Source organism: Vombatus ursinus, unplaced genomic scaffold (assembly GCF_900497805.2).
Source record: "Vombatus ursinus unplaced genomic scaffold, bare-nosed wombat genome assembly UNPS02014830.1, whole genome shotgun sequence".
Lineage (NCBI taxonomy): Eukaryota > Metazoa > Chordata > Mammalia > Diprotodontia > Vombatidae > Vombatus > Vombatus ursinus.
The window spans coordinates 11,423,186-11,439,690 of NW_020954608.1; the positions used below are offsets into that span (position 1 = coordinate 11,423,186).

At 41.7% G+C, this 16,505-nt stretch overlaps 1 protein-coding gene across 4 annotated transcripts in view; it reads left to right on the top strand.

Annotated features, from left to right (window-relative positions):
* Positions 1-1,215: 1,215 nt before the first annotated feature.
* The window catches only part of PUS7 (pseudouridine synthase 7), a 46,591-nt gene continuing 31,301 nt past the window's right edge, over positions 1,216-16,505 (top strand). For 2 of the 4 annotated variants that reach the window (XM_027838650.1, XM_027838652.1), the window contains exons 1-5: positions 1,216-1,286; positions 4,558-4,987; positions 7,366-7,450; positions 7,597-7,698; positions 13,169-13,313. In XM_027838650.1, the coding sequence (XP_027694451.1) occupies positions 4,590-4,987; positions 7,366-7,450; positions 7,597-7,698; positions 13,169-13,313 (730 nt within the window). In that variant the 5' untranslated portion in view covers positions 1,216-1,286; positions 4,558-4,589. Of the gene's footprint in view, positions 1,287-1,479; positions 1,499-4,557; positions 4,988-7,365; positions 7,451-7,596; positions 7,699-13,168; positions 13,314-16,505 lie in introns of those variants that run through there. The other 2 variants (XM_027838651.1, XM_027838653.1) reach the window with 2 other exon arrangements.

A 16,505-nucleotide genomic window follows, 5' to 3' on the forward strand; every position in this document is an offset into this window, starting at 1 on the left:
GTATGGCTATTTTCTCTGTTAAGAAGGATGGAAATGTGGAAGAATCTACCTCTTGTCCCTACAATTTTTGAAGGAATTACATCTTCAATATAAGTAATAAAAGGAGTATTTTTAAAAAAAATTTAAATTTTAAATTAAAGCATTTTTCTTTTCAGATCCACATTCTTATCTGCCCTCCCCCCTTCCCATCCCATTTAAGCAAAATCCCCATTAGAGTAAATATTTTTTTACTATTGATTAAGTTCCCAATTCCAAATAGCGAGGTGTGGAAGAGGAAAGACTAATGGCACATAATTTAGTTGCAATACACTTTCTAAATGCCCCCAAGTAGGTGAATAAATCCCGGGGAGCTTCTCTGGAGGACCATATGGCTTAAACCACTAGCCCAGCCGGGATTACGCAGTTGGAGTCCAGGGCTGGGTTTGAACCCGGGCCTCCCCTACAAACCCAAGTCCTGCCAGTGGCACCCTCGCCGAGTCTACTGCAAGACTCGCAGCAGCCCCTTGGAAATTACCCGACTTTTTCCCCATTCCACTCGGACTCCCGCTGAGTCAGGCTGCCCCTGCCACTTATCTGGGCATAAATGCCCATTACCCAGTAATGAGGTCATTGTATGATTAGTCGTAATGAACCCCTTTGATTTCGTTACCGGAGACCTCCCGTGAAGTGGGAGTCTCTGTAAGCGTACATAAAGCAAATGCATCAGTAAAGCCGAAAGTGGTAAAATAGTTATGATCGTAATAAAGAAGAGCTGGCATTAACGCGAGGCTCTGAGGTTTGCTCAGAAGCATTCCGCGATTTTCTCGGGTCTGGTTTGTGGGAGAGGGGGAGGTATTCCAGCCACGCTCCTCGCACAAGTCCAAGGTCTCGGGCCTCGGGGGCAGAGCCGCGGGATGGGGCCCGCAAACCCCGCAGCCTCCGGGCTGTCGGCACGAGCGCTCGGGGCCCAAAGTCGCCAGGAGCAAAGCGCCCGGCTGTGGCGGCCCCCCGCCGGGAGGGCCTGGCGACGCCGAGCCCGGCGCTGGGTCCGCCTCCTGGGCGCGTCGCTTGCGCCGCCGCACGTGTGCGAGCTCCGGCGGCGGGCTCGGGGTCCGTGGGGAGCGGCGACGCGGCTTCTCGTTGATGTTCCGCGGCCTCGGCGGCCGACTCCTGCGGTCCTGCCCCATCGCTCCTCCCGGCCTGCGGCCGCGCTTCCTCCGCCTCCGCGGGGTCCCAGGAAGGGCTTCGGCCGCCCGCGGCTCCGGGCCTCTCTCCGCAAACCCTCCCTCGGGCCGCGGCGCTCGCTGGTGAGTGGGCACTACGCGCGCCCCCGGCCCTCCCCCGGAGCCCCTGCCGCGCGCCCCCGGCTCTCCCAGGGAGCTCCTGCCCCGCGCCGGCTGGTCAGTGGGCACTACGCGCACCTCCGGCTCTGCCCCGGAGCCCCTGCCCCGTGCCGGCTGGTGAGTGGGCACTACGCGCGCCCCCGGCTCTCCCCCGGAGCCCTGCCGTGCGCCCGCTGGTGAGTGGGCACTACGCGCGCCCCCGGCTCTCCCCCCGGAGCCCCTGCCCCGCGCCGGCTGGTGAGTGGGCACTACGCGCGCCCCCGGCGCTGCCCCGGAGCCCGCGGCCTGTCTGCCTCCATTAGCCGCTCAGTCCGAGGGAGCGTGGCCCGGGTCGGCCTCAGCGCCCTGCCACTCGTCACCCCGCCTCCTCCCTCCCCACGCTTTCAGCCCGGCCCGGGGGTCTGCATCTCCCCCCTTCTCCGGGCTTGGCCCAGTACATGCCTCCCCCGCCTCCCCTGCACCTTCTTCCTTTCCTCCTGCTGACAGCTCGTCCCTTTCCTTCTCCATTCCTTCCCGCTTCCATGTGCTTAGCAGGAGATGGCTGGCGTTTCCAGGCACAATTCTTTTATTATTATTTGCTGAAATAGTGTATGGATGAGGAAGGAATTGTGATGGGGGAACATTGTTGCTCCATCTATGGGGAGGGGGTGATGGATCGTTGATGGGTTTTGGAACCGGTAGGAAAAAGCATTGATCAGATATGAAAATGGCATATGTCCCCCTAGTGGGAATCCCTGGTTCGATCCACTGGATGCACCCTGGACCTGGAATCAGGAAGGCCCTAGTTCAAATGTGACCTCTGATTCTTACTAGCCTTGTGGTCCTGGACAAGTCACTTAATCGGTCAGCTTTTCCTCATCTGTAAAATGGGGATGACCATAACAGCCATCTCCTGGAGTAGTAGTGGGATAAAATGAGGTATTTGTAAAGTGATTGGCTCTATATAAATGCTATTAGTACTGTTTTCCAAAGTATCTTGGTATCTCTCCTTTGAAAAGTCATTTGAATCTGTTGCCTGGAGCACCCACTCCTGAATTTAAGCCTTGGACAGGCAGTCAGTAATCAGGATTTTTAGGACTATATTTCCCCAAGAATGCTATAAGCAGTTCCGGTTTCCAAACTTTCCTTTTTCTGCCAGTGTCAAGTAAAATGCTCAAAGTAAGAAAGAACTTTTTAACTGTTAAAAGCAATGTAAAGTGGAATGGGCTTTTCCCTCTAGACTACAGGTTTTATAGCAGTGAATTCTTGTTCACTAAAGATGATTAAGGGCAGCTAGGTGGCAAAGTGAATAGAGCACTGGAGAGATAAATAGACTCATTTTCCTAAATTCAAATCCAGCCTCAGACACTTACTAGCTGTGTGACCCTGGGCAAGTCACTTAACTCTATTTACCTCAATTGCCTCCTATGTAAAATGAGTTGGAGAAAGAATTGGCCAACTACTCCATTATCTTTGCCAAGAAACCCCCAAATGGGGTCAGGAAGAGTCTGATAGGTCTGAAAAGCAACAAAAAAAGGTCATTAGAGAAGGCTGACTGACCTTTTGTCAATAATTCTATAGATAGGATACATATTCCAGATTGGAGTTGGACAAGATGCTTTCTAAGGTTCCTTCCAACTCTTAAAATTCTGTGTTTCTATGAACTGTATGTGATTTACTTTTTTTTTTAAAGAAATGAATTTTTTCGGCGGCAGCTAGGTGGCGAAGTAGATAGAGCACCAGCCCTGAAGTCAGGAGGACCTGAGTTCAAATGCAGCCTCAGACCAAACACTTGACACTTACTAGCTGTGTGACCCTGGGCAAGTCACTTAACCCCAATTGCCAAAAAAAAAAAAAGGAAAAAAGAAATTAATTTTTTCAATCAACACACATTATTTCCTCTTTCCCACTTCTTCCCTATTAAAAAAAAAAAGAAAGAAGAACAATAGATATGGATAGTCTAATTTACTTTTTATCTCTGTGTAGCAGTGGTGGTAATAGAATTATACGGTTTTGTCTTCTACGAGGACTCAGACCCTGAAGCGTATAGGAATGGATCTGGGAATTGGACCTATGTCTGTGCTGAGCTGCCTCTAACAGGTCATCTGTTCCTTGTCATCTTGTATGACTTTTCCTTCCGTAGCTTCCATAGGGTGATCACCCAGTGCATTGGAAGTCGAGGTACTTTACCATACTCTGAGTACCCGGGTGACACTTGGAGTGTGTCCACGTTACCCCCACTTTTGCTTCATGACCAATCACATATCTTCTGGAGTAATGGAGGATATACCTTAATGGAGCTGTGGGTATTCCCTGCTTGTGCAGATTGCTACTCACCTTCTTGCATCCATCTTCTTCTTCATATCCTTCTGTAAATCCCCTATAATTTTTGGATGACCTTCCCCTAGATCTCTTTGAATTTATATGGGTAGCAGTAAAGAGCACATGGGCTGTTCACTAGTTTATTACTCATTCTCACTCTCTAGGTAGCACATTTGTCCTTTTCCAGTCTCCCATGTATATGAATATATGTATTTATGTACATATACAGTGTACATCTTATTTCTTTTTGCTTCTCCCTACACATTTCTTTCTTGGTAACATGTTATAGTGTATTTATAAACACCATGTGTCTCCCTGAAATCCTTTGGGCAACCTGCACCTTTAGTTCTTGGGACAATGTGCTATTTAATTCCTGAGGGTGATGTAGTATCACCAGACAACCAATGACATCAGGAGGGTCATGTGTTGACTTACAAGTAAATTGGATTTAAGTGAGGAAGAGCAGTGGAAGGCATAGCTCAGGATGACTATTTAAAGTCCTTCACTGCCTGGCAGGAGCCTACCTTTCCAGGCCTATTGAGAATCACTTTTTCATAAGCCAGCCTGCTCGCTGTTTTCCATACACAATATTCCATCTCCCACCAACGTACCTTTGCACAGACTTTCCTCTGTGTCTGGGATGAGCCTCTTCCTTACTTCTCACATGAGAGAATAACCTAGCTTTATTCAGAATTCAGCTCAAGTGCCACCTTTCTCTAAATTTTGTATTTAATTTTCTATGTGCATTTTCCCTGTATAGACTATGAACCTCTTGAGGACAGGGACTACTTTGTTGTTATTGTAGCTGAAGCACCTATCATGATGCCTGGCACATAGTAGGTGCTTAAGACATGCTTGTTGAATTGAATGAAAGCATTCTTCTTAAAGTATTTATGTTCTTTCTTTACTCTCTTTTTTTTCTCCTTCTCCAAAGATTATCTTAGATGCTGTCTTGGGACCTTAAAAATGGAGACAATGGAAGTGACTGGAGTATCTATGAAACGTTCTCTTTCCATTGATGAAAATGATGATCTAGCTCAAGCTGATGAAGCTAAAAGGCAGAAGGTCTCAGAATGCCATTTGGCTAAAGATCAGGAGACTTTGGATGATGGTTGTGCCCTGAACAATGAGACTGTAACCAGACAGTCAGAAACCACAACTGCCAGAGAAGGTAGAATCAATGTTGAGGCCCAGATTGAAGAAGAGGAAGAGGAGGATGGACTTTTGGAAGAGGGAGAGGAGGAGGAGGAGGAGGATGGAGAGAGCTTTGCCGATATGATGAAGCATGGACTCACCGAGGTGGATGTTGGCATCACAAAGTTTGTGAGTTCTCATCAAGGCTTCTCAGGAATCTTAAAGGAGAGGTATCTTCCTTTTGTGTATAGTTGATTTGGCAAGGCTGTGGGAGGAGCTGAAATTCATCTCTGAGGTTCTGAAAGCGCAGCCAGTGAATTCAGGCACTACATTTCCATTTAATGTGATAGTTTTCAGATTGAAATGTTTGACCTTGTTAGGGAGGAGGGAAAGACAGAAGTAGCCCAGTCTGTACTGCAGAATATTACTTCGGGAAATGATATTTTGTGAGTTGGATTTAATTAGAATCTCTATACAAATAACTCATAGGGGCAGCTAGGTGGCACAGTGGATAGAGCACCGGCCCTGAAGTCAGGAGGACCTGAGTTCAAATCCAGCCTCAGACCAAACACTTGACACTTATTAGCTATGTGACCCTAGGCAAGTCACTTAACCCCAATTACCCAAAACAAAAACAAAACAAATAATTCTCATTTCTATATATCCCGCCATAGTTTCTCTCCTGAGTTCCAGCCCCTTTTCACCAACTATTGTGTGTACCTCTGTTGGACATTTTGGTCTGGATGCCCTGTAGGCATCTCAATCTCAGAATGTCCAAAACAAAACTCATTATCTCTTCCACCAAATCTGCCCCATCTTTCTAACTTCCTTATTTCTGTCAAGGGTGCTATTACCCTTCCAGTCACCTAGGTCAGCAACCTCATTGGCATCCTTGGTTGTTCCCTCTTCCTTAAACCACGTATCTACGCTTGGCCAGATCTTGACATTTCTGCCTCTAACTCTGTCTCACATGCCCCCCATCTCTCTCTCTCTCTCTCTCTTTCTCTCTCTCTCTCTCTCTCTCTCTCTCTGTCTCTGTCTCTCTCTCTCTCTCTCTTTTGGTGAGGCAGTTGGGGTTAAGTAACTTTCCCAGAGTCACACAGCTAGCGAGTGTTATGTGTCTGAAGCCAGATTTAAACTCAGGTCCTCCTGACTCCAGGGCCAGTGCTCTATCCCCTGGGCCACCTAGCTGCCCCTCCCCCATCTCCCCACCCATGTAACCACCACCCTAATTTAGGCTCTCCTTCCTCAATAAATTCCGATAGCTCTTTGTTATTCCTAGGATTAATTATAAACTCCTCTGGCACATTTAAACTTTTACTGGTCTGGGCCCAAATTATCTTTCCATTCTTATGCATTATACCCCTTCATATACCCTGTGGTCCAATCAAAATGAATTTCTTACTGTTCCTCATATGTGGCATTCTGTAATTCCATTCTATAAACCATCTCCAGGCCTTTGTACTGGCTGTCATGCCTAGAACAAATTATCTCACTTCTGCCTCTTAGAATCCATAGTTCCTTCAAGATTTAGCTCAGGTACTACCACCTTCTCATCCCCACTCAAACTTCTCATCCCCACTCAAACCCCACTCCCCCAGCTGCTTGTGCCCTCAGCTCTTATATCCTCTTGTTTTTGTATGTACATATATATTCGTGATAGTGTGTAAGCTCCTTGAGTTCCTTCTTGTATAGCTCTTAGCATGGTTCTTGGCACCTAGTGAGTGCTTAAAAAGTATTTTTTGATTGATTGCTTGGTGGCTTCATTTACATGATCTGGGTTGTGCTGTCAAGTAGAAGTACAGTTCCAAACTACCTAATTTGTAATTAATATGCAAATAGTGCTGCTGATAATTTCCAAAACAATTTAATTTATTAAATAGGTTAAAGTTTTCTTCTAGAATTTTATAACTGAATTTCTTAAGCTCCTCTTGCCCATGTTTTCATAGAGAATACTAAGGCAAATTTCAACCTCTCAGAATTTTTTTTCCTTTTCTGATTGGGATCTTTTACTTCATTGCTCTAGGGAATTCTTGGTGTGAAAATTCCCAGCATGAATTCAGCTCAGAATGAATATGTAACTTTATAACTTTAGACTGTTGCCTGTGGCATTGAAAGGTTCTTGCTGTTCCTTCCCAGAATCCCAGAGGCAAAGACACAAATGAGCTCAGGTCTTCCCAGCTCCAAGACTGGACCTGTAGCCATTACCCTCTAGCTATACTGCTTCTTGTTGAAGTTATTTCGATTTAAAAAAAAAAGTGACCTAAATTAGTACAGTTTTACTCTGTTTCACCTGTTACTTAATGGTAATTCTTACTTGCATAGACCAGGAAAAAAATCATAAACTGTTGTTTTTGTACTTCTCTGCAGGATTACACAAAACCTCCCTATTAAGTATAGTGGCAGGTTCATACCATGTACAAGTCAGCATTCATTTAAAACAAAAAAAAAAAACACACCACCACATGATTCCTTGTAGAAGGTGGGGAAAAAAGGAACAGTTTTAGCCTGTTCAAGGCTTTTATTGACATTCTTAACTGCTTACAAGTGTGATCTTAAAATTTAATGAAAAATTGAACACTTTCTTTTTCTGTTTTCTTTTTATTAGATACTCCGACTTCATTGTTCATGAAATAGGGAAAGATGGCCGTATAAGCCATTTGGATAACTTATCCGTGCCAGTGGATGATGAGGTAGCTGTAGAATTCTTTAACAAAGTTACTGGTTTTAGTAAGATCTTGTTATTTTCATGCTTGGAATTCTGTTTGTGAGTGACTACTGGTGTTTTGTTTTTTTTTTTAATTTCTCTTCTTTGTATTTTCTTTTGGTCATTTTAAAGGATCCTTCTGACAATATATTTACAGTTCTGACAGAAGAAAATAAGCAGCGTTTGGAAGAACTTCAGCTTTTTAAGAATAAAGAAACTAGTGTAGCCCTTGAGGTAAATAACAGAAAAAAATGTGAAAAATTTTACCAGTGCTTTTGCATTATCTTTTTGGAGTAGAATGTGGTTAAAGCCACATTGAAGGCAGACTTTAATATATCTAACATTAAGCATGTTATTTGTACATCATTAGTATAACCACTTTAAAATGAAACATCGTTGGAATTTCTGGCAGTTCTTTATGAGTATGGTTTGGCCTTCAGTGGTACAGTGGATAGAGCTTTGGCCCTGAAGTCAGGAAGACCTTAGTTCAAATGTGGCCTCAGACACCAACTGGGCAAGTTATGTAACCTCTTTCTGTCCAGCTACTTCATCTGTAAAGTGGGGCTAATTATAGCACCTATCTGCCAAGGTTATTGTGATGATCAAGTGAGATAATTTGTAAAGGCACACAGTAGGCTTTTAATAAATGCTTGTGTTCTTCCCACACCCTTAAATCCAAGGGTCATTGTGAAGATAAAATGAGATAATATTTGTAAAGTGATTTGCAAACCTTAAAGTGCTATTTTTGAATGATTATATGAGTGTTAAAGTTACTTTATGTTCACCTTGAAATTTCAAGGACATTCCCTGATTTGAAAACAAAACAAAAATCTTTGACCCTTTGGACTTATTTCCTTTTAGATTCCTTAAATGTTCTTTGGGGCCCCTAGGTGGTGCAGTGGATAAAGTGCCAGGCCTGAAGTTAGGAAGATTCATCTACCTGAGTTCAAATCTGGCCTCAGACACCTGGGCAAGTCACTTAACCTTGTTTGCCTCAGTTTCCTCATCTGTAAAATGAATTGGAGAAGAAAATGGCAAACCATTGCAGTATCTTTGCCAAGAAAACCCCAGATGAGGTCACAAAGGGTCAGACATGACTGAACAACAACACAATGTTCTTTATCCTACTCTGTCCCTCCAGGTGGTTGGAATTTAACCATTAGATATTCCTGGCTAGGACAGACACAGACCAGTCGCCTATTAGCTTAGGTTTAATATTGGAAAAGGAGATTTATCTCATAGCTGGGGAATGATATGCATTAAGGACATTGCAAGTTGATTCAGCTTCGATGAGCTCTCCTGCCTCTGGGTTGCCCGTGGTGAGCCTCTGTGATCTGAGAGAGGCTGGAGCTCCTCCTGGCTGTTTGTGCTTAGGTGACCAGGAACTGTTACCAACAGTCTAAGCCTTTAGTCTTCAGAGCCACTCAAATCTCAAGGGCCATTTCAGCACCTTTTAAGGAGATGCTTGCTTAACTTGCGTGGGAGTTGGCTTTAGAATATTGCACCAGCCTACATTTGGTTTATGTATTAGTGACTGTCATTATTATTACTATTATCATCAGTAGTAATAAGTCGTCACATTTATCTAGCACTTTGCAGGGTTCCATCTTTTGGCTCCTCTCCCTTTGTCCCCAACCAGAAAAATTACTAATCTAGTGTCTTTTCATGATGTGAAGGTAATCTTGAGATCTGAAAGTATGTGCTAGCAGAAAAAAAAAAAGAAAGAAAAGGTCTAACACTTTCTACCAAACTGGAAAGGCCTCAAGTCTGGGCTCAAGGACAAGCTTTGTTTGTTGTCTGAGAAAGGTGTCTCACCATTCAGTTGGCCAGTGTGTGGTGAATTTGTTGTGAGCCATGGAGACTTACAAACAAACAAAAGTTCACTAGACCTCTCTAGTATGTGGCCCCTCCTTCTTCCCTGCTTTCTTCCCTCCCTTTGTTTCTAAATGACTGCAAACGTGGAGTCCTGATATTCTCAGATTATCTACAAGCATTCATTTACCTGTTGGTAAAGTTAGTATGCAATCTATATTCAGTGACTAGTGAATGGATACAGAATCAGAGAATATTGGTGGACGGCACCTTGAGATGGATAACCTAGTCTCAGTCCCGGAGAGGTGACTTGTTTTGCCTAGGATTACACAGCTAATAAGGAGGAGTGCTGGCCCCTGAGCCCAGGTCTTTTGACTCTTGTCTTGTACTCCACACTTCCGTTACTGGAAATACTGAACCACAACCACATTGATATTCTTGCTAAAAATGAAACAAGATTTAAAGAGGTTGCCATTAAATAGAGGAGGAGGGGACACCTTATAAGATGTCTTACACAGGGGCAAATAAAGGAGTTGTCAGAGTTCATATTATCATGAACACCAAGGCAGTTAGAAAGCATTCATGGGACCATTGGTAATCTCATCTCAGAGAGCTCATGACGTGTGTTACCAAACACACTGTCACAAAAGTTACACTTTCCATGCCAGCAGGCGTTGCAGAAGATGAAAATGGAGAAGTTTTTGAGGGATTGAACGAGGTTCTGTAAACTCAGTCTTTGTACCTGGCGACTTCAGTGTGCAGATAAAAGTGAAAATTCTCTCAGAAGAGAAGGTTTAGGATCAAGAAATTAGAGTAAAGGCCTAGAGGTAATTTAGAAGGTACCTCATCCATGCCTTTGTGACATGTATGTTTCCTTCAAGAAGAGTCAGAAGCTAATGGACATGGTGAACACAGAAAATGGAATTGATTTTATCTTTGTATTCCAGAGATGAGTACAGTCTGTGTTTAGTCTTAAATGGTTAAAGTGAAAGTCAAAATCAGTAACAAAATAAAAGAAAGACTGCTCTAGAAGAGACTGTGCTTGAAAAGAGCTGTTTTTAGTCTGACCTATTCAGACAAGCTGTCAACTCTGAAAAGGAGGTATGGACAGAATAAAGATGTTAACCCTATCACCACTTCTTGGCAATTTTTAACCAAGAGGCAGCAGTAGATAGCTTGCGTCAAAGCCAGGAAGACCTGAATTCAAGTCTCACCTCTAACACATCCTAGCTTTGTGACCCTGGACAAATTACTTAACCTCTCAGTGCACTGGGATGATTTTCTAAGTCTATAATTTACAGTGAAGGTACTGACCTGCATTGGTGGAGATAGTTGCCACACTTGGGAGTTCCCTATACTGATAAAATCACAGGTCCCTGTCTCCATCCCTTTTCACCAATGGAAATTAGTTACCATGGAGAAATCTCAGACGGCTTCAGCCAGCAAATATGATCTCTTTGCTAAACAGAGAAACACAGCAGACCCTGGTAGCAGTTTAGGGCACATGCACGTGTGCAAAATGTTATAGCAGAGAAAGATGGGAGATTATAAGCAGTATTTATTGCTTCAAAAACAATGAAAACAAACGGAAGGGAAAACAAGCCTACAGAGAGCTTGGTGTGAGACCCAGCTGAGCCAAATCATCCCAAGAGCACTTAGAGCCCAAATGGGAAGAAATAAAACAAGTCTGCCAGTGTTACTATAGTGATCTGTTCTCATTGGTGACAATAATGAAATTAGCATTTTTCATCCCTGCCACCTGAGCACACCATGGACTGTGAGAGGAATCTGTAATGATGTTTAAAGTCATGGTGCAGTGGAGGGATAACTGAGTTCAAATTCTGGCTCTGCTGCTTGCTACCCTTACGTGAGGCACCTAGGTGGAGTGGTGACTAAGACCAGGCTTGGAGTCAAGACTTTTGTTGTTGAGTTGTTTCAGTCGTGTCTGATGATATTTTTAAAGCCCTTAGCACAGTGCCTGATACATAGTGCACAGTGCCTGATACATAGTACATGGTGTGTAAATGCTAGCAATCATCATCATCATCATTATTATTAAATCTTCTTAATACTATTTTCAGCTAATGTTGTATTAATTTAGAATTCAGCACTTCTTAAACTATGGGTCATGACCCCATGTGGGGATGTGAAAAATTTGGCGACAGCAAAAGATTTCTAAACGCTCAACGACCAAAAATTATTTAAAAATCAAACGTGTAACAAATTGGAGTTGTTTCTGGAAGCAATTGCCTGTGTGTTGCATCGGGCAACTTTACTTCAGCCTTGGTTCTGAACACAAAGCATGCACGCTTTGCACTGCACATGCCCTCAGGCCGTGTACCACCACCGAACTGCCCAAGTGAATTGCCAAGGTGCAAAGGGGTCAGGAGTAGAAAAAGTTTAAGAAGCACTAAGATCAAATCCTGGAATACTAGAAACCCTTTTCAATAAAACCCTTAATTATTTGAAAAAGATTTGTCATACTGTCCAAACAAGAAAAAAAAGTATATAACAAAGACATTTCATCAGCTCTTCCTTGAACTATTTTGATAACCTTCTAATTGGCCTACCTGCCTCCAGTATTTCCCTACTCCCAGCAGCTGCCAAAATGACATTCATAAAGCACACATGTCTTATTGTGCTCTTTCCCTGCTTACAAAGCTCCAGTGACTCTCTTTCACTTCTAGGAAAAATATAAATTAGTCTGCTTGGCCTTCAGTGTCCCTTTCCAGTCTTGCCTGGACATTGCCTGACACATGCTAAGCACTTAATTAAGACTGGTTGCTTGATTGGCTCTTTCCAGGCTTAGGCCTTACTGCTCTTCATTTGGCCTGCCAGCCAAACTGGCCATCTTATTCTTCCTTACCTAATGTTCCATCTCCCATCTCTGTCCCTCATGCCTGGAGTGTATTTTCTCCTCATCTCTGCCTCTTAAAATCCCTTTCTTCTTTCAAATCTAAGCTCACATGCCAATTGCTGTATGAGGCCTTTCCCCAGACCCTTAGTGACTATTGTCTCCCCGCCTCCAAAAATTGTATGTATTGTATAGTGTGTATTTCCTTGAATATGTACATGTTTCCTCCTGACAGAATGTAAACTTCTAGATGACAGGGACCCTTTCATTTTTTTTTTTCTGGTTTTTGAATCTCTAGTGCCTGAGTTCAAATCCAGCTTCACATTTACTAGCTGTAAGACTGGGCAAATCACTTAACCTGTCTGACTTAGTTTCCTCATGTGGAAAATGGGGATGATAATATCACCTATCTCTCAGGGTTATTATGTATTTGTAAAGCACTTAGCACAGTGCTTGGAACAGAGTAGGCACTATCTAAATGTTAGCTATTGTTATTTTAATTATGTTATTATTTTATTACAAATGTTATTCTGTTATCAGTATTTTAACCACTTCCAATTTGGGTGGAAAGTTCATTAAAATATGATGGTGATAATAGCTAGCATTTATGCAATGTCTGCTATGTTATAATAGGTGTTTAAGAAATTCTTATTTTGTCATTTTATCACTTATAATACAAAATGTGTATTTCCCATTTCTGGCCTGAATTTGCTGTTGAAAAATGTAATTGGAACCACGTTGAAAGAACATGAATATTTGTGTAAGCTTCAAGTGTCTGAGGTCATATTTGAACTCAGGACCTCTTGACTCCAGGATGGATACTCTATGCACTATGCCACCTAGCTGCCCCCTTGATGATGCCTTCTTTACTACTTTACTGCCTTTGCACTTAGTAACTGTAGTATGTGTGTGTTCATGGCAAGTCATCTGTAATTTCTTTAGTTCATTACAATCCTAAAACAAGTATAGGTTTAAACAAAAATATTCAACTATCGAAAAAAAAAAAGAAATTCTTTTAGATTAATATTTTTATTGTAGGTTTTTGAAGACACCAAAGAGAAAAGAACTATTATCCATCAAGCAGTGAAATCTTTGTTTCCTGGATTAGAGACAAAAACAGAGGAAAGAGATGGGAAAAAATATATCGTGGCTTACCATGCAGCTGGGAAAAAGGCTTTGGCAAGTAAGTGAGTGTGTGATTGTGTGTGTGTAAGTGTGTAATCTTGACACTTAAGTTTTCCAGGGCAGAGGGCATTGATATTTGTCCGTTTTTTATTCATCTGTATGACTGTTCAATTTTTATTCAGTCAAAAATATTCAGGATGTCAGTCTTTCAGAGAAGTTGAATATTGTCCTTTGGAAGGCCAGGGCATTGTGTGAATTCACACACACAAACATGCATGCACACACACATCTCCCCAAGCTTCATTGTAGCCTTCTTGGGGAGGAAGGTGGAAAAAAAGAACAAAATAAAAAGTGCACAGCAGAGAACAAAAAAAACTTACAAGGAAGCAAAGAAAAGCTTTGAACACAATGTGTAGTATTTATTACATAGGCTTTCTTGAAATGGAAATTTATTGTTGTATATTTTGAATCTTCTCTTAAGTTGCAAAAAAAATGTGGGAGGGGTGTTTATATTAAGTGAAATTGATGAACTATGTCTTACTTATCTCAAGGTAATTGTCTGTTAAAAGGAGATAATAAAATAATGTGCTGAAATATGAATGAATGAAATATGTATCTGGTGAAAAAAAAGCAAATGTTGGTTTTTCTTCTATCCACAAGCAAATTGTTTAAATAGTATTTTGAGAAATTTCTGGATCAAAACAAGACATTTTAGATGTTCTTGTTAAGAAATACATCCAAAATTAAGGTTAATTAATTGTATTTTTGGTCAACAACACCCTTCTTCAGTAATAAGATTAGAAAAGGATATTAATAAAGCGTGTCTTAGTCTAATTGGTAAAACACTAAGAAAGAAAAAACTCAAGCCTTTGATATTTTCATGATTGTTTCTTGGAAATGATCATTTCCTTAGGGAAGTGTATCTAGTCTTGGCTTGTACTACCTGTAACTAAAAGTGATTGGAATTGTGAGTTCTGTTGTATTGTCATTGCACCTTTTTTACCCATTTCCTTTGCGTAAGTCAAATGAATTTTCCCTCCATTCGCTTTATATTTCTTCTCCGTTCCATCTCTCCTGCCTTTCATGCAATTCTAGAAGTTCTTACACAAGCCACCACTTTGTTTTTCAGGCTTCATTTCATAGTATCTTTCAGTCTAGAGCTGGTGGAGACCTCAAAGGTCATCTGGTCCAGTTCTCTTACTTTACAGATGAGGAAGTTGAGGGCCAAGAAGCTTAAGTGGCTTGAACATGGATGGTCATGTAGATAACAAGTATCAGTGGATGGATTTGAACCATGGTCTTTTAACTCCAAATCCATCTCTTCATTTCACAGAAAATCACAGAATTATTTCGTAGTTGTAAGGGACTTCAGTGGTTCCCCACCCCTGGACCTATACTTCCAACAAATCATCACTTTTTTCCATACCTGATTAGTGGTCACACCACATAAGTGAACAGTTTCTATCAGTTATTCCTCACCATTATCTCTTGCCTCTATCCCATCTCTTATACCACTGCTACCACATGGGTACAGGTTCTAATTTTCTCTTATTCACAATGTTGTCTTACACTCTAGGAACAGAAAAGCAGCGCTATCAGAAAGTAGTAGAAACTAGTAACGGAAGACAGGAAACTATACCAGTTGTGTAGTAGAAACAGAAATGTGGAGGATAGCTGGTTAGCAGTAGACTTGTGGCCATACTACATTTACAAATGACCCCAAATGGGAGAAAAACCCTATATTTTCAGTGACATTTTAATGAGTTGGTCCTTGAAACTGTGCTTGGCATAATGCCTGGCACACAGTAGGCCCTGTGTAAATGCTTTTCCCCTTACTCTCCCCCTTCTTTTTTTGCAAAGCTAAGTAAGCCTTTACTGTCTTCCTAGAACTGTACTATTTCTAAGCCCCGAAAAATTAAAAAAAAGAACTAGTGTTCTCTGTCCATATAAATGCTATTTAGTAAACCTGTAGTATATATTATATCCAAGAAAAACTTATAAGTAAAAAGAATTATGCAGATTTCAATTGGTAAGAATAACCCATAGTATTATTTTCTTTCTTTCTTTTTTTTTTTTTTAAGGTTAGGCAGTGGGGTTACGTGACTTGCCCAGGGTCACACAGCTAGTAAGTGTTATGTGTCTGAGGCCGGGTTTGAACTCAGGTCCTCCTGAGTCCAGGGCTGGTGCTCTATCCACTACTCTACCTAGCTGCCCCTCATAGTATTATTTTTTAAGTGCTTAGAAAGCACTCTGATACCCATACCTCTGTGATAACATGAGTATGAGGATCAACCCTATTTTACACATGAGGAAACTGGAATTTATACAGTTTAAGTGACTTAACATACATCTTGAAAGTCCAAACTAGGGCTTGAACTCAGATTAACTCTTAGGTCATTCATTCATTCTTCTTTTTATGCCATGCTGTCTAATGGACCCCAAAAGGTGTCTTTAATTCAGTAGTAGTATTACAAAAATTTCTCAAACCTTGGGGAAAAAATTTTTTTATTCGCTTGAACTTTGGTCTTGAAATCAGGGAGAACTGGGTTCAAGTCCAACCTGTGGTTGTGATTTATTTAAGTGATTATATTTAATATGTGATTTTTTAATATTTATTTTTAAAATTATTTAATATTTAATTTTTAATAAGTTATTTTATTGATATTAAGTGATTGTATTTGACCTCCCCATGTTCAAGGCAGTTCTCTAAGACTAGAAGTTGATGAGGTGCAGATCCCAAATTGGCAGAGAGACTTTTCCGTGCTTGAGAATCCCTTATGTACCAATGAAATCATAGGTCTAGTGGGTCCCATTCCCATCCATCTTGCTTGAACTGAGAACACAGGCAGCTAGATGGCGCCATAGTACACAGAGTGCTGGGCCTGGAGTCAGGAAGACCTGAATTCAAAATACTAGCGTGGTGGTGTTGGGCAAGTCACCTAATCCCTGTTTGCCTCAGTTCCCTCATCTGTAAAATGGGCATAAGCAACTACCTCCCAGGGTTGATGTGTGAGGAGCAAAAAGATAATTGTAAAAGGCTTAGCACAGTACTCTGGCACATAGTAAGTGCTATATAAATGTTAGCTATTATTAGTTACTAATATGAAATAATTAAACAAATAGTAATAATAATTATCTTTGGATTTAGAAACTCCATATCACTTTTATAAGGAGGGATTGGAATGTCATCAAGGCAAAATGCATATAAATTGTGTGTCTTAACCCTCAGTACCTTGAAGTCATTAGATTC